The sequence below is a fragment of the Micropterus dolomieu genome, linkage group LG21 (genome assembly GCF_021292245.1).
Source record: "Micropterus dolomieu isolate WLL.071019.BEF.003 ecotype Adirondacks linkage group LG21, ASM2129224v1, whole genome shotgun sequence".
Classification (NCBI taxonomy): domain Eukaryota; kingdom Metazoa; phylum Chordata; class Actinopteri; order Centrarchiformes; family Centrarchidae; genus Micropterus; species Micropterus dolomieu.
This window is the reverse complement of record NC_060170.1, coordinates 15,847,292-15,869,667: the sequence shown is the minus strand read 5'-3', so window position 1 is coordinate 15,869,667 and position 22,376 is coordinate 15,847,292. Positions and strand designations below refer to the sequence as shown.

Here is a 22,376-nt window from a genome sequence, read left to right as displayed (position 1 = left end):
GATCTAGATAGGTGTGTTTTATGAATTTTATTTTGGTTGACATAAAACAGGTGAATGAAGAGGAAAACCTGTTCCCTCATTCCCAGAAACATGGAAATGAATTAAAGAAACATACAGTACAGTAAAATACTGTATTCAAGATACAAAATTCTGTTTTGTTTTCATATTCAAATTCATTTAGAAATGTCTAACATTCAGTTATTCATTATGACTTATTACAGCATAGGGTATTCACACAAATAGTCAACAAGATATTGCAGACACTTGACAATATGTAACATCTCTTATCACTTTGTATTATCTATATCCAGAAAAGACTACCTCCAGTAGTTGGGATTAATACTTCACTTGTAATTATTGCAGGGATACTGTACCACACCATATTGAACAGGTGTTCCTGTTGTTATATCCATCCTGCATATAATTGTGAGTGGATGTAAAAAATTCAAAAAATTTCATTTTCACAATTATAAACATCACTTGTGTAATTCAATGATTGTCTTATTAAAATAAAATGTTCAGCAAAAAAATAATGGTCCAGTGAGAAACACATAACATCTGACACACATTTACATTTAAGGCAGAGATCCAAAACCCTGTTTTACATGGGATGAATGTACAAATCTTAAAATACAATCTGTAATTTCCTGATAAAGGTCCACCAAATATGGTGAAACAAATCTAACTAAAATATATCAGTATTTCTGTCTGTCAACATTATTTACATGATTATTCTCATGAATTCTCTCTCTTCTAAATTTGAGGATAAAATTTGCTCTTTATGCGTGTCTGTTTTTAGATATTCAGTTTGAAGCTTTGTGCAGTGTGCAAGCCTCTCCACATACTTTAACACTGTAGGAATGTATTTACCTGCAGGTATGTTAAGACTGGGAGTTTCTTAATGTTTCATATGTTACTGATCTGTGCATAATGAAGTGCAACTTTACCACTAAACGTATTGAAAGTTTTGTTAAAACTTACATGTATAAATTCATCTGATGTTAATCCTAATCAGAGATAGATGTGCTTCAGTGCACTACAGATTGGCATTAAATGTCTTTAAATTAATGTCTTTTACAGGCCGGATTAGGTTGATGAGGTTTACCTACTCCTTAATCTCATTTAGTAAATATTTGCCAGCAGCTATTACTCAGTTCACATTGTGCATTTAACATGTTAAACCAGCTTCTACCACATCCTCATGTAGTTCCACATCCTATCCACTCAGAGGCAGTAGGGTGCCATATGTAAGCATCTGAAACCCAAATTAGGAGAGGTCACTGGAGAAATTCTGGCCTCCACGCAGCCACGACCACTCTCTCAACATCTGGGAACACAAAAGGTGGTGTTTTTCTTTTAAACAGTCGTCACACATAACTCAGAGAAAAACACTGAAATGATAATAAACCACGGCAGGCAGCTGCACTGAATCAGAACAAGGGAGAAATGTATCGTTTGGTGCGTGAGCATGCATGTACCTCCATACTGTTGTCTGATTCCTGGATGGTGTCGTGCAGCAAACTTTGGAGTCGACTCTCAAATGTCCTGCTCTCCTCCACAAGAGACTCGTCACTGCAGACACACCCAAAGTGATTCAAGCAGAGTAGTTTATCATTGCATGTACGGGAAATGTATTTGTGTCAACTGCTGATGATGTCTGTCTTTCAATGAAATGGACATCGGTGTGGAGTTTTTGAAAGCTAAATTTGACTTTGTAGGAAAGTATATCAGTATGTAGTAGAAAACTCCCACAACTTTGACTTAAGTAGCTTAGATATGTGAATATATACAAAAAAACCTTTATGAATTCAAACATATTTGTCTTTGTGCACAACTTCTCGACAATTTGGTGTGAGTAAAATCAAGTTTATTACCTTTAGTCTTTAATAACATTAACCAAAGATGAGTTTTAAACACTGAAATGAAAACTTCTTTTGAACCTCAGTGTGTGGTATGTGTGCACTCACAACTGCTGTAAGCTGTCTCTGGGTGTCAGTAGAGGCGGCACTGAAGAGGGGGTTTGTAGTCCATCAGGACTCCCGCTCACTGGGCTGCGAACTTTACTCTACACAAGACAAGATCATGCACTTTATTCTGTGTTAGTTAAGACAGTGTACAGCTCCTGCTTATTGTGGAAGATAAGAAACAAATTGTTATGTTATTGACCGGGCTTCTGGTGTTTGCATTTTTGACATCTAGACTATTTTTACTAGCAGAGTGAATATTCGAAATGAATCATTGAAAAGTGTTGGAACTAATATAAATGTACTGTAAGTGGTGCTTGAGAATTAGGTGAATTCAACCAAAGTGAAACATGTCAACATTTGCATACCTGCCTCTATTCTATGATTATTATTAATTGTGGCTATCATGATATACAATTATATAGAATTAACAGGCATCCCTGAAGGGAGAGTCAAACTGTAGCAGTACGTGTATCCTCACACAGGCGACTTTGAGCAAGTTCCACAGCTCCCTCTGTCGTTTCTCCTGCAGACTCATCAGCACTTGCTCGCTCTCAGCCATTCTCTGGACCACGCCCTCCACCTTCGGCAGAAGCTCCATCACTCGCTGACGGCACACAGCTGTCTTACTGCACGACAAACACAAAAAATGGAGATTCAATACAGAGGCACACAAGAACCGTTCCCAAGTTGTGAACATGAATGGATTATTCGATCCCCTGTTTGTTGTAGAAGTAGAGCACCCAGGCCTTAAGCCATTTATTAATGACTTAGAAACTGCAGACTGGATGGCTTATTTTAAAAAGGAAATCTTTCATTAATACAAGGTTGTGACTTTTTACACCTCATTATAAATATCAGTGTGCCCTTAACAAAGTGATGAAAATCTGTCCCCTTGCACTTAGCCATCATATTACAATTAAATGTTAGTAAGTCACCAGCACAAGTGTTTTCACTTTTCTCAGGACTGTGTGGGTGTCTATATGCCAGATATATTGACAAATACTTCCCTCTCCAGTTTGTTTCTTTGTGCCTGTGGACATCTTTCAAGGCAGATATTTTTACTTCTCATAGCAAACCACAAGTGTAGCAAATAACACCATTGATTGTTACATTTCATTTGAGTGTCCCAGTAAGCCATAACAGTGCACAAACTGGTCTAAATATTAACATGGGAGCAGCCATCATTACTGTTATTGTTTACACCTGTGCTTTTCTGGCTATGACATGTAAAAAGGTCCTGTTTTACCATCACAATGCCTTTTTTGGGATTAATTGAGGTTAAGCAAACAACCAAAGGCATTCTTTTGCCCAAATATGGGCATACAGCTTGGCAAAGTTCTTAACTGTGCATTATAGAGGCCTATTATTTATCTAAATGCTCCGTACTTGTATAGCGCCTTTCTAGTCTTTTCGACCACTCAAAGAAACTAACATTCACACACATTCATACACTGGCGGAACAGCCGCAGTTTGGGGGTTCAGTATCTTGCCCAAGGATACTTCGACATGCAGCCTGGAGGAGCCGGGGATTGAGCCGCCCCTTATTATTTAGAAGACTGTGGAACAAGCAGTTCTATGTGATCTGGAAATTGTTTTCAGAGTTAAAATATATATAAAAAATATATAAAGTGTTTTGTGTGTGAGTACCTGAGGTGTGTGTAGAAGTCTCTGAGCTTCCTCTCGTAAAACTGCACAGCCTGAACCACCAGGCGCACCAACTCCTGACTGTCCCCTGAACACCTCTGATCTGAGCAGAGGAAGGAAAAGGAGAGCCAGAAGAACGTAAAAGGTTTATTTTCACATGAAAACACTGTAACAGCTGTTAGGTAAGAAGTGGAACAGATGCATGACATCCAAACCTCTGGGTTTCTCTCTGAGTTTGCGGAACAGCTCCATGGCCTTTCCTTCACTGAGGAACAGAGAGGAGAAGAGAGCAGGGTCCAAGATCACAGTTCAGCTGCTTTTGATGTTTTGTTTTAGTCTTTAGAGTTAGGCTTGGCTCAGACTTACAGTGTGTCCAGGGCCTCTCCGCTCCTCCACGGCTGCCTCTGCACATCCACTATGTCTGGCTGCAGCTGCATCATCTCCTCCTCCAGTTCACTCACCTTGGCCTAGACACCCACACATGGGTTTTAGTCTTTTTAAAGCACACGTGAATAGTTCTTACACACAAACACACACACAACTCTACCTGACCACAGCCGGCAGCTGTTTGCTCCATCTCCCTCCACACACACAGGAGTTTCTCTGATGCTAGAAAATGTAAAAAGACTGTCATTAGTCAGTGGCAAACTAAACTTTTCTAGAGATTCAAGTGCACTTTCCGCATGAAGTAAACTGGACAAACAAATTAATCTATAAATAATTACGATTATAGGACAGATTACATGCGGTTTTGGCAGCCGTAGCATAAACTTCCTGTTATCTACAAACATGTTTTTGTATCATAATACCGATCCCAGTGGCCGTCTGCTCCTGGTATTTGTCCATGTCTATGTGAAGGCTGGTGGTGAAAAAGTCCAGCTTGGCTGTTAGTCTCTGGTGCATTGACACCATCTCATTCTTCTGTTTAGACAGTGAAGAGTTGTGTCTCAGCAGACTCATGCTGATAGAAAGCGGAAAAGAAATGTGTTTTATCAAACACTTAATTCATGCGTATGTTGTGTGTGGGAGTTTGTGTATTTTGTGTATGCCCTACATGGCGGCTTTCTGCCCCTGCTGCAGTCGTTGCCAGTCTTCCTTCAGGGAGCGGATGGTGTGCCACGCCTGGCCGCAAGTCCTCCTCAGAGGGCTGTAAGGCAGAACGCGTTTAGGGTCGGTTTCTATGACAAAGAAAGAATGAGAAAGACAGACACAGTCAGACAAAACCAAGCCATGTTTACTGTTATTTCATTTATTACGGTTTGTAGTCATAAAAGGAATTCTTTTCCTACAGGGTTTTCAATTCAGGCAGAAAATAACGTTTGCAGTTTATATTAACCTGTCATAGTTCTTCTTCAGCTTTAGTAATACCTGTAAATGAGTGTGTTTTGATTTCTGGAGATTTTTGTTTAAAAAAAAAAACATGTCCTTGTCACAAGTCTGTTTGCTACAGACTTCTTTTTCTTTAATTAACAAAACCCCAAAGCAAAACTTTCACTGGAAGTGAGTGAAACATACATGTTAGTCTACAAAAGGAAATAACTGCTTGAGTACTCAATTAATCAAATCATTTCAGCAAAAGTCTTCATGGTGTTTAAGACACTAGGGCTTCAACTGGCATCAACAGAGAGAAGAAGAAAGCTAAGCAGCTAAAACATCTTTGCAGAGAACTACAGGTGAAGACATCTTTAAATATTGTTTGCTTAGTGCTGTCAACTCACGGACGAAGCGGATGTTCTCTGGAAGGGTGCGAGGAGCAAACTGAGGTTCATAAGTGCAGGAAGAACGATCAAACAGGAAGACCAGAGGCAAGTCTGTCCGTCGCCCATCTATCTCCTACAGACGCAGATAATAATAATAATAATATAATGACTCAGTCCATTAGTTCATGTTGCTGTGGGCTATTTTGTGAAGGTATTGTATGAACAGTGTTTATGTTAGATATTACTGTGTAATCTATGGCGCACTGTGTGGCCAGTCCATGAGGCTCCAAGGCTATCCCCGCTTCCAGCAGCAGCTCCTGATTGGCTGCAGGAATGCTGGTATCTTTTTCTATTCTCAGCTGCAGGTCTGCCACAGTCTCACTGTCTGAGATGGAGTACGTCAGGATCTTAGCAGACATCATGTTCAGGACATGAACCAGCTGAGGGAAAAGAGAAGGACCAATTAAATGTAAAATTTAAAAAGTAAATGTGTTAGCCTAAGTAAACGAAAAAGGTGCACAATCCCTTCAAATTCCATCAAAACTGACACAGCACTGGTGCAGCACTGTGGGCCTCAGAAAGTTTGAAACGTTTCGTTCAGTTACAGCTCGACCACACATTCAAAGATGTAACCTCTCTATAAGTTTTAATTTAAAGAAAGAGTAATGTTCAACAAAAGAACAAAGAGACAGCATGTCCTCATGGGGGAAAATGAGACAAAGTGAAAGAATAAATTGATGAATTACTCAAATAACCTTGAGCTGCAGTATGATACCCAGCTGGGAGAAGCAGTCGCTGGGCGTAACCTCGCTGTCTTTGCCTCTCTCCTGAGGAGACCACTTTAACATCAGCTGCAGCCACCTCTCCAGTTTCTCTAATAACAAACTGTTAAACACCAGTTAACACGTTAGACTGAGATAAGAGCCTTAAATTAGCATGTTTATGTGTGTGTCTGACAAAATCACCTGTTGAGGTTGTTGGGCTGGGGCAGATGTTTAGAGAAGCGGACTTCCCCCGAGAGGTCCTCATAGACGACAATATCATCATCCTGCTTCAGCCTCAGTTTATGGTGCCTAAAAACGATGGATGGATTAAATGACAGAAAAGCCTCCTAAAAATGTAGTTTTGTAGTTGGATACTTTTTATTTCTATGAATGTTTTCCATTCTAAACTCTCACTGATCATAGTGAATTCAGACCAGTTACGTGCCAGGATCTGACCCTGAGTTTCTGCGATAGTGGGAGAGTATTTTCCCTCTATGTATCCCAGAGACCCCTGGAGTTTCATATCTTTTATCATATTAGTGAGGCACAAGGGGCGTGGAGGTGGGCACAACCCACATATCCTGCAATTCTTTACTTTGGCAACTGCTGTTTATTTATATCTTCCTTGTGTGTTAACAATTCAGTCACGCAACAATAACATTTACTTGTAATTAAGGTTATCATCGCTTAACATTAAAAAAAACATCATTGTTCAGCTTATTTTTCCAAAGCTAGACTTCAGTCACAGAGGTGCAAAAGCATAAAAGGGGAAAATGAGATTTGAGCAAGGAGAAATGGTGAAAAGTTTTAACACGCATATTCCTCAACCTAGTTTTGGAAAAAATGAATTCACTTCATGATGCCTTCGGTGACATTTGAACAAGTCACCAAGTTTCACATACTGGAATTTCTGAAAGGAGGTAATACCAAGGAACAGGCTGCCAGGTTGGTAAGAAAGGGCGAAATCCTGTGATACACTCAAACACCAAGGTCCCGAAGCTCCAGTAGTCCACAGTGACCGTGTACTTCTGTCTCTCAATGAGCTCTGGAGCCTGAAAGATAGAAGGAAAATGAAGTTCAACTGTAAATGTAGGTGCAAAGAGTGTGTGGAAAATGTGTCCACTTGTGCTTTCATCACTTACTAAGTACTGAAGCGTGCCCACAAATGAGGTGCAAAGGCTGCTCTGGTCCAGCTCTTTAGCATACCCGAGATCTATAATCTTGTGGATCAACTATGAGGTGAAGTGGAAAGAAAAAAAGAGTTATTAGCAAAGTGTTATCCTATAATTACAAACAGCTAACGTACAGGAATTTGCTTTCTGACATGAGAAGATCAATACCACTCTCGTGTCTGGTTGCCTTTACACTGCTCAAGAAAGAGTCAAGAAACAAGTTGGGACATAATCATAAAACAGCAAATTGTCATTTTTTTACTTGTTAAAAAAACATATGATGTGTTAATTAGTGAGCTTTAGTGGTGTTGGTAGGCAAATTTTGTTTCGGTCCAACAGAGCCAGGCTAGCCATCTTCTTGTTTCTGGTCTATCCTGCTAAGATAAGCTAACCGGCCCAATACTGCATTTGACAGACAAATGCGGTAGTGGTGTCTTCTCATCAAACTCTCCACTAGAAAGGGAATGAATGAGCGTATTTTCCAAAATGTTGAACTTTTCTTTTAAATCATAAAAGACTCCCAAAACAAAAACAATGTCTTTATGTTGGATTTACTGTTTCTCTAGTATGCCAGACAAAAACAAGCATTCATGCTAAACTATAAACTTAGTGCAGATAAAGTCTGTTTGGTTTAAATTCTATAAACACAGCAGTGAGCATAAAAATGAATATATAACCCCTTTAAAATGTCTGGCCTTGTTTATATAACATTCCCATTTTCCTTGGTCCTATTGGCTAGAGGATGACATTTCGTGATTGGTTGTTACATAATAAACAAAATAAAGGGAGGCCCAGAGAGGAAGGTAAGAACAAGACAAAAGTTCCTTGTAAGTGCAAGAATCTGTTCAAGGATTGAGTTTTCCACATTTAATATTCAGTGCAGCAAAGTTGTGCTTGTGAGGGTAGACAAGTTGACGTGAGAGACGCGTCTCCTGCACTTATTCCACATAACCCACACACAAACAGCCTGCATATGAACTCTTTGTTGTGGTTTGAGTGTATTTGTCATAACAAGATGCTTCACAGAGTCTTTAACTCACTCTCTTCTGTCCCTGCTGCAGCACAATGTTTTCTGGTTTCAAATCTCTGTGGATGATCCTCTTCTTGTGGAGATAGGTTAGAGCTGAAGCTGAAGGGACAAAGAAGAGGAAGAAGAACCCAGGGTCACAGATGGAAGTGATCAGTAGTGTCCTGACCAACAGTGATTTCACAGTGGAGCAAAAACAAGATTTTCACCAGTGATAAAATGTTTTAAAAAAAGTCAATTAAAGCCCTTTCTGAACATCTTGCTGACCTCCAGGGGTTTATCTTCTAACCTTGCTTCAGTGATGTACAAGTGTGGTTTCAGGTACAAAAAACAGGTTGGGTATGGACAGAGGTGAAACAGGCTTGAAGATTTCAACCAGAGACATCAGTAAAACACTGCTTGGCAGCCTGGTGTTAAGTCACTCTTTAATAAGAGCCATAAGAGGATAAGACTTGTATTTACTTTATAAAGCCTTTAATACGCAAGAACTGAAGTACAAAAGGTTTACAACTGAAACTATAATGTCTCTTTATATGTATGTCAAAGGGTGACTAGTGTGTGTGCTGGCAAAGCGTGTTCAACAGAGCGGAACTCATAACCTTTGAGCACCTAAAAGTGTGAATGTGTGTTTGGGTGTGGATGTGCATGACTATGTCTTTACCCTCACTCATTAACAGGAAAATGTGTTTCTCTGTGTGTGTGTGTGTGTGTGTGTGTGTGTGTGTGTGTGTCATCCTCTACCCTCCACTCTAGCTATGTGTGATCCATCCCATGTGTGTCCTCTCTCACACCTGTCTATAAAGCGTGGAGCATTCGTACATTATGTCTGGCATAGAGCGTGAGTGTCCGATTGTTGACGTAAGCCTTTCTGAATGTAAACTGTTGCAATGGTGACTAAGGAATTGGTGGTTTAGGGTCACAAATGACATCATGATACTGGTCACCATGACCATTTTCTCCTTACTACAGGAAACTAATCACACTTATACATTATAAAAGTCATGCTGAAGCCCGGGATCGAGCAGAATACTTACAAATGTCACATAACAGAATCAAAACGGAGCCCTCCCTCATTCCACAGCAATTTTCCAAGAGGTTCAGATACTGCAGAGAGCACAAACACAGACACTTGATACTTAAATAACATAAACCATGTGAAGAAAACATACAAGCAAGCACAGTCACAGTCTTATTTTCCGACAATGGGGGTGGGGTGTGCAATTTTGGAGAAATTAAACACCATGAGGAATACCATGATACAGAGCGAACAACGACACAGCAAGTAATGTACAGTAAGTTGTAGCTAAGTCGTGGGTTAGCAAACAGTCGTTAAAATTGCTGCTGTGAAGCTAATGTGCAGAGAGGACGAGGCGGTCCCACAGCCAGCACACCAGCTCCATACAACGATTGATTCTCTATAATACATAAAACCTTTTTTAAAAGGCTGTTGATCTGATTTTTAAGAGCAAGAGCTGGTAGCAACATTAAACTAAGTTTTGCAAATTGGCAAATCAACACTTTTGTTGTAAAGCCTTTGATTTGTTTTACTTTAAACAATATATTTAAAGAGTTCTACTGCTGGAAACTTGTGGCAGGCCTGACAAAAGAGGATGGTGCTGTTTTCCGCTCCCTGTCCCCACTAACCACACCATCTGCCCCCCAACTTGACCATCTGGGATGCTTTGAAATTTTTATGACACTGCGGTTTATGATAGTTGGCATTTTCCTGCTCTACTGGCTGCCTGGTGCCAACAACAACAAAAACTGCCCCAGATTTCTCTTCCAGAGAAGTGCAAACCATCGCCTAGTTCTTGGGCCAAAAAACAAACCTCTCTCAAACTCTTGCAAACATACTGATTGTTACCTTTCTCAGATCCCCTCCCTGACAGTACTCCATTGCCAGCAGTGGCAGGTCATTGGTGGTCACCAGTTTCTGCATTCCCTCAGGAACCTCTCTGGCTGCAACAACGTTGACGTGATCCAACCTATGTGAGTAAAGTTGAGGAGACAGCCGTCAGTGGGGCTGCACATTGTATGGTCTGATATTTTCTAGGGCTGACCCTCAAAAGTTGAAGATTTGATGCTTCGATGGGCGGAGCCTGATTTGACTGTCAATCTCACAGTCGAAGCTTTGCAGCGAAACAAGGATCATGCCATTTTGGCGATATGGGGTGCTTAACTTCTGATAATGAATAGCGACTGCAGCTCTGCAGCTTCTCAAGATTAAAGCAGAGCTACGTGTGTAACCCCCCCCTCAGCTCGCAATCGCCGCGCACAAAAACACACGATTCACCTCTCAGTCGACTATAGGCAGGACTTGACAATTCTGATTCCACTAAGTAAATCCTTAGTTGGGGACAGCCCTAATATTTTCACAGCACACACAGCAAAATGTACAAATCTAGGTCGAGACCTAAGTCAAGCTTATGTTTTTGGCTTATGACGCATTACAAACAAGTAATGTCTACTGGCAACCCTGGTTGCAAATGTCAATTAGGTGTGTGAAGTTCACCCCATAAGCTATTTTTTTTCTTTGTCTCACTTGAATATGTCTTGAAGATTTACAATTATCCAGTAATTCACAAGAAAAAAAGAAAAGATTAGAGAAAAGTCTGAAAAATAAGCAGGATTTTGTGTTACAAAAATACAGTTTCTGCTTCTGTTGATTCTCCTCAGATTTATCTTCAGACCTCTTGGACGACCCTACCCACAGGCTGAGAACCACTGATCTACTGTAGACCAACTTTTATGAAGCTACACCTGAACATTCACACTAACAAAAAATAATGACTCCAAAGCTATGGAGTTTGTGAATTGAATTGACAGCTTTGAACTTATCCAACGTGTAAATCAGTGGCTCTCAAACTTTTTCTTTCACGGCCCTCTTTAGAAGATGAAAAATGTTGAAGCCCCCTGACACCAGCAAAAGTGGATTTCATTTTTATCAATCATTAACACAGGCGATTGAGATAAAACATAAGGTTCGGGTTAGCAAAATAGCCTTGCATTGCATCAGAGCAGTTTTTTTGTTCTGAAATGTCAAATTTATGCATTTTTTGCAAACCTGCTCGGACTCCGATCATTACCACTTGTGGCTATATTTTACTTTATTTTTATTATTACTATCAAGTGAGTTTATTCTCCATCTTATTTTACATTACTTTCTCTGTTTGTCATTATTTGCGGTTTCATAAATTTGATTGAAACAATGTGTTTCTGATTTTCACAGGATCAGGCCATCTTTAAAAAAGAAGAGGGGAGACACAAAGATCACAAACTCAAACCGATACCAGATCCACCAGGAAGATGACTTACACTGAAATCATAACATTGCAATACATGATGTGATCAGTGTGTGATCATTACCAGCTATAATAACAGGAGACAGATGAGAGTCTTCACTAGAATTACAAGCAAATAACTTGTTATTATCAGTCACTAACATGATTTGTTCCTTTGAACCTTTAGTGTTTGGTCAAATTAGTGAACACTCCTAAACATGATTAGAAGTTAAATTGTGTTACAACAGCACTCTTTCTGCTGCAGGGTAGATAAGCGCTACACATACGACCAGATCTCTCATCTTTAATCTGCCTCACTTAAGCACATTTGTGGATAGAAAAATAGTTAGAGAGAGCGGGATGAAAGAGTGAACCTGCATGAGATTGTGGAATAAAAAATGTTTTCTTGGTTTTCACTTAAACATTCAGCTGACGAAAAAGTAATGCAACAGAGGCCCTATAAACACATCATAACTCAAAAACATTGCAAAAGTGATGTGTTTTTCTGTATATGTGTGTTAAGTAGCTTTAATAATATAATAGTAGGTTGCCATACATGTGTCCCCTGCCCTGTGGTTTTTCCACGAGTTGAGCGTGGGTGCATGGGAGGGTTGTGGTTGTGACCATGTCTGTCTGAAAACAACACACTTGTTAAACTGGGACTAGGAAAGACAGGTTTTATGCTCATGTTTGCACCCACAAATGACAACGACAACGACAACACACACACACACACACACACACACACACACACACACACACACACACTCGCATCTCAAAAACATTCAAAATCTACACAAACTGCCATCCAACTACAGTAACTCGACACCCAAACTGAAACTGTTAATAGACAACACAGACGTTTGTGGAAATGAAACACACACCAAAGCAGAACGAAATGAGGAGGCGGCACTTTATCCTGTCAGAAATAACCACCAACAGACCAAAATAACCCAAACATCGATGCTGTTCTAATTATTTAATGTCTTGTGTGATTTTTACTATTTTAGGATACAATTTTAGTTTTTGTATTTTGAGAAAACTTGTGAAACAGATGGGCATAAAAGTCAAAGCTTGTCATGGAATATACCACGGTGAATCACAACATGAACCAAACTTGTCTCCCATTCCAAAGAAGAGCTTTAAGGCAAAGCAAAAGAGTTTGGACGGTAAAAACAAAACTGGGAAATCACCAATTTTTCCATCTGAGTTAATGTGTAAGACACTAAGCAGCAGATGCATCACTAAAGAAAAAGGAGATCCCTAATCTGACGCAAACAGAGAGACAAGCTTAGCAAGACGCCATAGTCAAACAAACAAAAAACAGTTAGGAATTCTGGACATCAGCCTCTGTAAGAGTAAAACTGTGACTGACAAGATAAGGCAAACATACTGTACCTTTTGCACTTTTCTTTTCTCTTAAATAAAAATCTGGCTCTCTAATGTGACCTTGATCTTAGCATCACCTCATTACCTAATCCTGGGGTCATGGCCTGTGCAAAAATCTATTTTATAGCAGTATAATTTTAGACAATGTTATACTTATATGGTACATAGTGCCACTTTCATTTCTGTTTATAGTTGGGATATGTCCTGGTGTCCTAGTGGTTACCATACAACATAAAACAGGGACCTCTGTTGCAAGTCATCCCCCTCTCTCTTCTTTATCTTCACTGTGATCTATCTAATAAAGGCAAACTGACAAAAAAAGAACACAGGTTGCCACCTGGGGGTCTGGGGAAAATATAATGAAGCTGCCGTGTCTGCTGGGTGTCACATTTTGGTCTTAGGAAGTTGATACGAGAGAGAGTGAAACTGACCTCTTCATGATCTGGATCTCCAGGCACCATCTCTCTTTGTTTCTCTCGCTCAGCTCCTGACGGCACTGCTTTATAGCGATCTGTTCCTCTGTGTCCTGGAAGCACACACACACACACACACGTTGGAAATTATGATTTAAAATTTGAAGTGCCAAATTAGCAGCAACAATATTTAATATTTAATAATAATAATAATATTTTAAAGGTAAGGAATTCATTGTCGGTTTACATTTAGGGCTCCAACCAATTTAACTCAATTTATGTATTAATAGTTTGGTCAACAAAACATCACAAAAAGTGGAAAATGTCAAAGTTTCCTCAAGGTGACATCTTCAAATGTCTTTTTTTGTCCGACCATAAGCCAAAAACACAAAGATACATTTATGACACATTTATGACATGAAATGTCGAAGGTTCAGGTACAAAAAGTAGGTTATTAGATTATTAAAACAGTTGCATATAGATTTTCTGTCGATTAACTAATCAATTAATTGAATCATATAAAAGCAACATATCGGTAACATCACATTTATGGCCAAATTGGCAAACTCTTTGTAGTATTATTTACAGATTATGAGACAATGAGGAAGCATTGTCAACATTTGCACGGAAAAACCCCCTTTTAACTGGTGGAAACCTCGAGCACAACCTAGAGAGTGGGCGGTCAACTGCCTCGACCGGTTGGGTTGAGAGAGAGATCGTACCTACCAATAGTAAGGCATTTCTGCTTAACGGTAAATGGAGAGAGATAACAAAAAGGTAGGTAATGTAGTTTTAACCATGACACAGATACAAATACACAACACATACTGTACATTTAACCACCACAAATGATGAGCAACACATGTACATCTCACTACCTGCTTCTCATGGCATCATCAAGGAAAAGGCACCCTCCCTGCTTCTCATAACCTGATCTATGAACTAATATTAGCCCACAGTATTGTCATACAGGAAGACAGGCCATTTCCTATAGAGGAAGTTTAGTAATCACAGCGGAAGCCGAGCCCTCTTCAGCTTTTGCCTCTTAAACCTTGGTCCTGCCCATGGCACCGATGATCAGCCGCTCTTCATTGTGATTAAACTGTTTGGACAATACATCGTTTACTCTTGAACATCACTTCATTTGTAACTGTAAATAGCAGTAAAATTCAATTATATGACAATTTTCCCCCAACCGAAACAACAACATGTCCATGACCCTCAAAATGATGCATATGAGCGTTAACTACGTTACGTAGGGGAACTACGTTACATGGCATTAAATGTGAAACGGTCGCAGTTTGGTTAGGTTTAGGCAACAAAAACTACAGTACTTGGTTAGGTTTAGGAAAACGTGGTTTGGGTTGAAGTTTGTCAATAATGGAAGTCACATGACAGAAGTGCGTAACACTATTTACATTTTAATTTGTTTCACTTGGAACCTGAAAGCCATTCTCCTAAGTCAAAGTCTGGGACGCGGACTTTCTGTTTACAATACGTCACCCGACTTCCTCCTTTGCTACTGTTGTACAGCCACTACAGGTCGCTGCCACAATAAACGTATATATGGATTGTAATAACGTGCCTCACAAAAAATCTAGATTGTTGTTTTGTTGGAAGGACAGTCTCCAATTTTTATATGTATTCTTGTAGACTATGAATTTCACACACAATACAGGGGTGATCTACGATTGATTATACCAAATTATACAGGTATAATGAATGTAAAAAAACTGTATATTGTGAGACTAAAACTTTAAAAACAGATTTCAGAAAGACACATTTTCATTCAGCATAAAGATGATAATGGTCAGACTTGCAGCCACCAAGGGAGCAGTCAACAGATGTTGCATGTTTACATTGTTTCAAGTGAGCACAAGTGTTTATGTAAATATCCTTTATATTCTAAACCGCAAGAGACAGAAATATTTTCAAGGGATCATATTCTGATGTGCTCTACTGCAGTTTCTGACTCCCCATCACTTGTACAGTGTATTTGCATTCACATGGTGATGCTGCTTAGCTCAAATCCAGCTGTAAGTTTGCCTTGAAAGTGAGTGTGAGTAATACAAATGAAGTACAGTTGTAAAGAGAGGAAGAGGAAGGTCCACTAAGCGGACATGTTCATATTCCCGTACTGTTGTCTTGCTAATGATGCCGCTCTACAATGCTCCCATCCTGTGACTAAGAGTGATCTCATTACAACAGACACGATTTTTATTACCCTCATGTCCTTATTACTTTTTTTTTTAAATAGGACAAGAAAGTCTCTTATTTGTAATTCAGTATCTCACAAAAGTGAGTACACCCTGTGTGATGTGTTATTTTGAGGGGACAGCAAATTTACACAGTTACACAAGCTATACACTTTCTACTTTACATTGTAGTAAAGTGTCATTTCTTCAGTGTTGTCACATAAAAAGATATAATCAAATATTTCCAAAATATCAGGGGTGTATTCACTTTTGTGAGAAATTGTATGTATTTGTTTCATTTTATATATTAGTTTACTTGGCAAAAGGTTGTTTTGACATTTTGATTTGATCAGAGAGATAGTTATTAGTTTTCATTTTGAAATGTTAATTGCACTGATGGTAATAATGATGTTGTTGATCTCTGCTGGGAAACGTCAGCAGGACAACTTTATCTTCCATCTGAGTACTTAAAATACTCAAACTTTTCAAAATTTCCAGTTATTCAGTTAACTAATGTGTCCTATCACAGCCACAAATAGGACCATATTTTCCCACAGAGATGGTAAAGACACATCAGTGTGTTAAAAGTGTGTGGGTTGTGTACCTTATTTTGCCATCTTGTGACATTTCCAAAGCCTCCGGTGCCCAGCCGCTCCTTCAGCTCCCAGGCCCCACAGCTCTGCTGCTGCTGCTGCTGCAGGGGGACTCGATTCATGGTGTCCTCAGCTGCTCCTGTACTACAGGACTACAATAAAAAGCATCACTTTAGGTCTACAGTCTTCCTAGTGGCTCTGTGAAGCTCTCACCAGAAAACAAAAATATCGGATTAATAGAAAATGGAAAAACTAAAACATAAAAACATTAATACCAAGAGGGCAAAAATAAAAAGTTTGGCCTAAGATAATGCCTTGTTGTTATGAATAAAATGGGAATCTATTTTTTAGTACATCTCATGTTCAGCTGGTCAGGCTCAGCTCTACATTGACAACCCTTTGCCCAGATTTCATCAGTCTACGAGATACTTTTTCAGCCATAGGTGTAGGCTACCAAGGCTCAACTGGTCTTTGAGAATGTTAGCATGCTAACATTAACATGCTAAAAACACAAATAAAAATGAGTGAAGTGAAAGTTTAGCAAGTATTTGTAGTGTTAATATCAGCTTGTTATTTATGCATGTTGCCGATACATAACAAGAAAAGGGCCTTTCCCCCAGTAGACATTTTGACATGTGACAGAATGAAAAGCACAGGTGTAAATAATAAAATGAATGATGGCTTAATTCCATTTGGCTGCTTCAGTTTCAGGGCCCCGGTGTTGTGCATGCCGGTCACACTGTTTATTTGGACACCTGTGCTGTTCCTACTATGACAAATCAAAATGTCTGCTGGGGGAAATCAGATGATTTTACTCTTCATTGGCTGTTATGTCAAAACTTAACTCTGATTGTGTATAAACACTGGCTTAGTGTTGCTTTTTACATCACACACTGTGGAGGAGTAGGTAGTCAGGTCTAGTTTTACAAAGCGCTCACATATCTGTATATTGCATTGTTACAGTACGTGTGCTATCTCCCAGGCTAATACCAGGCCTATTCAATACTGCAGTGACAGCACATGCAGCAACCCGACTGCTTCTGTTTTTGTCTTTATGCTCTACTGTAAATATTGATCTCACCTTTCTGCTCACAACAAAATTATGCACCCAAATACGAGAAAAGCTATTACCTTCCGTTTCCTGTTTTCTGAAGTTATTACATTGTACTTCAATGTACTCGTCGATTTAATTGTCATGCAGACATGCGCTTCAACTAACTTACAGTATTATTTAAACTAAATCCTACCTTAGACTTCGTAGGCAGCGTTATCAAGCTTCACCACCTGATGATTATCAGTGAACACGGTGCAACTGGTTTTTAACCAAGTTAAACTTTAAACGCTTTAGTAGTACATTTGAGGACACAACAAAACTTTCTACTTCCTGATACTCTCTTATTTCCTGTAAACCTGGTGAGAACCGCCCACCAGGATGCAGAGTCCTAGGCTCAGCTCTCCAGCTGGTGGTTATACATACAGATGTTCTTAACCAGATTCACACACATGAGGACCATGAATCTGTTTCAGTGATTACATGTTAACAATTCAACTCGGATATATTTTGTGCTTATAGCGAGAAGGCATTCAAATAACTCTGCAAGTTTGAAGTTCAATTTCCACAACTCACATGGAAGAACTCAAAATATCCAGTTTTTATTATTTAGTCCTACATAAAATGAAAATACCACGGCCACTTAAAATTTTGGCTGGGAGGAATCCATTAATTTCTAGTAACTGCAAGGTATAACACCTTTAATACAAGATTTTGTTTGCAGTTTTAACGTGCTAATAATAAACTCTAACTAAGGAACAGCCTCAGCTATTGCAGTCATGATACCTTACAGAAGTATTGTTATGCTAAATAAATACATTCGTTGCTACTTGTAAAAAGTTAGCAGGGATATATTTCAGCTTTATCCCTGTGTTATAGTTCAGTGGTGGCTAAATTGTTGTTGTGGGACCCCTAAGAGCCTTTCATTGTGCTTCTGTGGATCCAATAGGCATTATAAGGATTAGCTTATATCTCTCAGTTTACAAAATGGGAAAATGAAAAAGTACAATATCTGGGGAATAGTCTATACTTTCATAAAATAGTGTAAAAGCTTAAAAAAGCACAATTAATGTATTTACTTGTGTTATTATGGAGCATAGTGACACTAGGAATGGACATAATACACTTATTGGCTCACTCCCCTTTCAGCTCCCATGACCTGACAACTCATCTTACTTAATTACTTAATCTCCCTCTTGAATTACACCTCTCCTCTTATTGTTCTGAAAGTTTCTACCTTCCTTTTTTCTATGTAGAGCTTGTTTAATCATGATCAAATCAAAATAGATAATAACAAAGGAAGGAAGGTTTTTTGTCAAGATACTCTGTCTGATGTTCTTATTTCCAGTTAGATGTGGTGTGCCAGATATAATCAGATCAATTTCTATGAAGATTGAGATCATCAGACCATCAAACATCTCATTTTCATCGAGATCAAAACCTGATAAAATGGAGCAGCAATAAAGTCAGTCTCCAAAACAGTGCCAAAACACACCTTTAAACAAACAAGACATTCTTATTCTTATCTGAAGTGGCTTGATGTGTCGTTTTTCATTTCAGTAGGATATTAAACATTCTCTAACTTAACCAAGACAGTGTTGATCCAGCCAGATGTTGTATTTAGAGACGGTGCACTTAAGCATGTCCAGAAAATAACAGTAATGTTTTTCATTTTATCACCTGTTCATTCTTGGATTGAATACTTCTGGTGACCCTTGTATCACTCTGTTCTAACTTCAACTACTTGCTAACACATGTCTGACGTTTCTTTGACGTGATCTGTGGGTGTGTGTAAGACCCATTTTATCTGATTGGAAATGTTTGTAAGAAAAACAGGGCTTTCCTGTTTATGGTTTACACATACACGATATGATGCTGCTTCCTAGGGTTTTCCGGTGAGGATAGATAGGCTACACAACAATGAGGGCTTCATGGAAGTAAAGGACAAAGGGAACTCATAATGAAAGACTTTTGTTGCTGTATATAGCTTATTTAGTCATGTGAACCTAGTCTGTGGAAATGGCTTAGTTGTCCTCAATTACATATTATTACACACGTGTTCATTTTACTACTACATTCATCTGTTTGAATACAGTCTTTTTATTGTGCAACCAGCAGTTAGTTTCAGTTTACCGGCACAGTTCCACAGTAATTTGACTGACACGGTTACAGCCACCATTTTGCCAGATCTGTGACCAAATATTGATAGACATCTTTTATATACTCCCGCAGTTCCCTTTATGGAGTGTCAAATACTTTTTTGTGATTGTTAATTTTTAAATTTTTTACTTAGATTTTCCTGTCATTTGCTAATATAGTTATTACACTAGCTAGCGCACTGAGGCTAATGTTCCGCTAATACAAAATTGTAAGTAACTGCCTAAGAAATAGTTCGACATTATTCCAAATAGGCTTATTTGCCTTCCTACTGAGAGTTATATGAGAAGATCAATATCATACTCATATAGATAGATAGATAGATAGATAGATAGATAGATTACAAAAATTTACAGACCAGACATATTTACACAAACTAACATATAATGTACAAAATTTCTTTTCACCACCATGAATGTTCAAAATGATAATTCAGAGGAGACAATAACGTGTTTTTGATACTCCAGCAGAAGTGCTATGTGTTTTTGAAGGAAGAAAGATTGTTAGAAATTATCAACAGAATTTCAGACAGTATGTAGATAAAGTGTGTGAAATACAACAAATGGGCCATGATGCTTGCACCTCAGGCCAGGCAATTTATTTGAGACAGAACTGTGACTCTAAATAAGACTCTGATTGGTCAGATACAGTTGTACATCGTATAAAAATACACATTTGTTGCATTAGTGTGTTTAAACATCACACTGTTATACTGCATTTTCAGTCCAATAATGTAGTTCTGTGACTCCTGGATGGTAGCTTTGCATGATTTCCATGAAAGCATGTGTCATCTTCCGCTGAGTGGTATTCACCAACAACGTCACTTGCCATTTTTGTGTCCGAGACTTGTTTTTTTAATACAGTCCATGGTCCAAGATGGCAACACACAGCACATCTAATTGAGACTGGAAATAAAACGATATTTGGAAAAAACATTTGTTATTTATTGTGATCCATACAGACAGACTGAGTGTAGCGTTTGCCGGGAAGATGGGGCTTAGCACAAATGACCACATATGAAAAAATGGCTCCATGTGACATAATAAGTAACTAAGTAGAAAAAAAAATAAAAAAACGAGTATTCAGAGCAATGGGAAATCAGAGGTTTTGGCTCACAGGGATTCCTTTTAATATGTTTACATTTTTTGAAGGTTGGCCACATTTAACATGAACATCTGATATTGTAACATCCCCTTTAAACATTAAAGCAAGTTATCTGCAGTATTCCATTAAATTACCAGAGATCTATCTGCACTCCAGAGAACGTTCGATTTTAAAGTTCAAAGTAAAGCGGCTGTGCCACTACTGTGTGCTCTGCTCGCATTTTAGTCTTGATGGAAAAGACATATTTTCCAGATTCTCTAGTCATGATTGTTTTTATTTTTACTTCTGGTAAGAATTTTAAATTTAATATATTAATAACAATTAAGTAGCTGTATTTTTATTGTTTCATAATCCAGGGTGACAACTTACCTGCCGATGGGGCAAATTGTCAGAAGTGCACACTCTCTATTCAACAGTCTACAACTCCGCAATGAGATACGATATGAAGATGTGATGAATACAAATTATGTAGGGACTTCCTTCTTTTATTTGGTATGACATCTGTATCATTGTAATGTACAGTGCCCGGTAAACGTTAGACAGTATGAAAAGTGTGGCAACATGTCACGCTCTCCCCTACATTCATTATACACTTATGGCACTAGATGCTTTGTTTATGGATTTGGAGAGTTTGAGTCCATGAAATTATGAAAACATTCACCCACACATTGACAGAAAACAAAAATGTTTAAAAGTGTGGTTGGCCCAGTTTCTGTTTATTCTTCCACATGATTTACAAATGCAGTTTCCATGCCATTCGTTGCATAATGTCACTAGGGCAATCAAATAAGAAGACTTTCCACTTGAGCAATTTGTGATAGACTACATTTTTAATGTAACATTCATTGCCCAATGTGCGTGTTTGTGTGTGTGTGAGTTTATGCGTTTATGTGTGATTTTCTTCATCAAGAAGTGGGAGTGCGCTTCAATGTAACACAGATAGAGGATAGACGCCAAACTAACTACTCCCACCCATTACATCCTCGAGTACCATGTTCTCAGCTAGTTAATGTGGACTTTACAGACAGTAAAAACAATCAACATGAATTATCCAATTCAAATAAAATGACTGTTGGTACTAAGAAAACATTCTTGAGCTATTCTTGAGGCTAAGTGACTGAGGAAGGGATAGGCTGAATTATGGGACGGTGGCTGTAACAATTGACTCCTGGTGCCAGCTGGTTAACCACACAGATACAGTATCACCCACAGCCCACCACAGACTGCCAGAGATCACTAATTGCTTCAATCAATAGTATACCAGTTTTTATGCCAGTCTACAGTTACCAGAGTCAGATTAAAAGCTCCAGTAGTTTTATAAGTAAATAACCTCCAAATGAATAAGCCCACACCTTTTGCAGGCATATGGTGTAGGCTCCATGCATGTGCATTATACAGTATTTTGTTTTTGTTTTGATTTTTTGTGCTTCTTGTTTAGGCCTATATAGTAGTTACTTCCCTTACTCATAAAATTAATCTGTTTTTGTAGGTCTATTTGACACATTTTTACCTGTGTGGGATCAATAAAGTTTATTGTATCTTATCTAACAACAATAATCAACAATATCAACATTATGCTTCACGCAAAATGTGTTTTGTGCCAAAGAAAAAAAAGTTTTTTTTATATTGTATAAAACACTGTTGACTTTAAAAATCCTTACAAACCTATTTTATTAAGGCCTTTAAATAATTTGTACTTACTTTATACAGGTTTTATTTTTCCTTTGTCACACTAGTGCCACAGAGAAGCATGCTGGATGAAATGATTGCTTAAGATATTCCGTAGAAATAGATTTTCTAGTCGAGTATATCATATTCCCTGTTAATCTCCTGGAGACCGTCCGTACTGGCACCGCCCAGCAAGGCTGCATCCACCCGGCCAGCTGAGGTCATAGCAGCCCTCCCCCTTCACACACCGA

General features: G+C 38.7%; 1 protein-coding gene across 3 annotated transcripts; it reads right to left on the bottom strand.

Annotated features, from left to right (window-relative positions):
- Positions 1-4: 4 nt before the first annotated feature.
- ikbkb (inhibitor of nuclear factor kappa B kinase subunit beta) lies at positions 5-22,277 on the bottom strand. Of its 3 annotated transcripts, none has more exons than XM_046035523.1 (22): positions 22,159-22,277; positions 16,157-16,297; positions 13,376-13,470; positions 10,139-10,259; positions 9,309-9,378; positions 8,288-8,376; positions 7,218-7,307; positions 7,003-7,127; positions 6,277-6,384; positions 6,067-6,196; positions 5,557-5,751; positions 5,330-5,444; positions 4,666-4,789; positions 4,421-4,572; positions 4,159-4,220; positions 3,978-4,078; positions 3,827-3,876; positions 3,615-3,714; positions 2,446-2,593; positions 1,968-2,065; positions 1,479-1,572; positions 5-1,327 (listed from the first exon to the last, which is right to left on the bottom strand). In XM_046035523.1, the coding sequence occupies exons 2-22, from the start codon at positions 16,265-16,267 to the stop codon at positions 1,268-1,270; spliced, it is 2,238 nt and encodes a 745-aa protein (XP_045891479.1). In that variant the 5' UTR covers positions 16,268-16,297; positions 22,159-22,277; the 3' UTR covers positions 5-1,267. The 3 variants fall into 3 exon arrangements, with proteins under 3 accessions (XP_045891479.1, XP_045891478.1, XP_045891476.1); XM_046035522.1 differs by lacking the exon at positions 22,159-22,277 and adding an exon at positions 17,393-17,523; XM_046035520.1 differs by lacking the exon at positions 22,159-22,277 and adding an exon at positions 17,277-17,395.
- Positions 22,278-22,376: the final 99 nt, after the last annotated feature.

Coding starts and splice junctions, on each gene's coding strand:
- ikbkb (XM_046035520.1), bottom strand. CDS start 17,342: ATGACAATTAAATCGACGAGTACATTGAAGTACAATGTAATAACTTCA. Junction 3,715..3,826: donor ACTCAGAGAGAAACCCAGAG/GTTTGGATGTCA, acceptor TCCTCTGCTCAG/ATCAGAGGTGTTCAGGGGAC. Junction 2,066..2,445: donor ACTTGCTCAAAGTCGCCTGT/GTGAGGATACAC, acceptor TGTCTTGTGTAG/AGTAAAGTTCGCAGCCCAGT.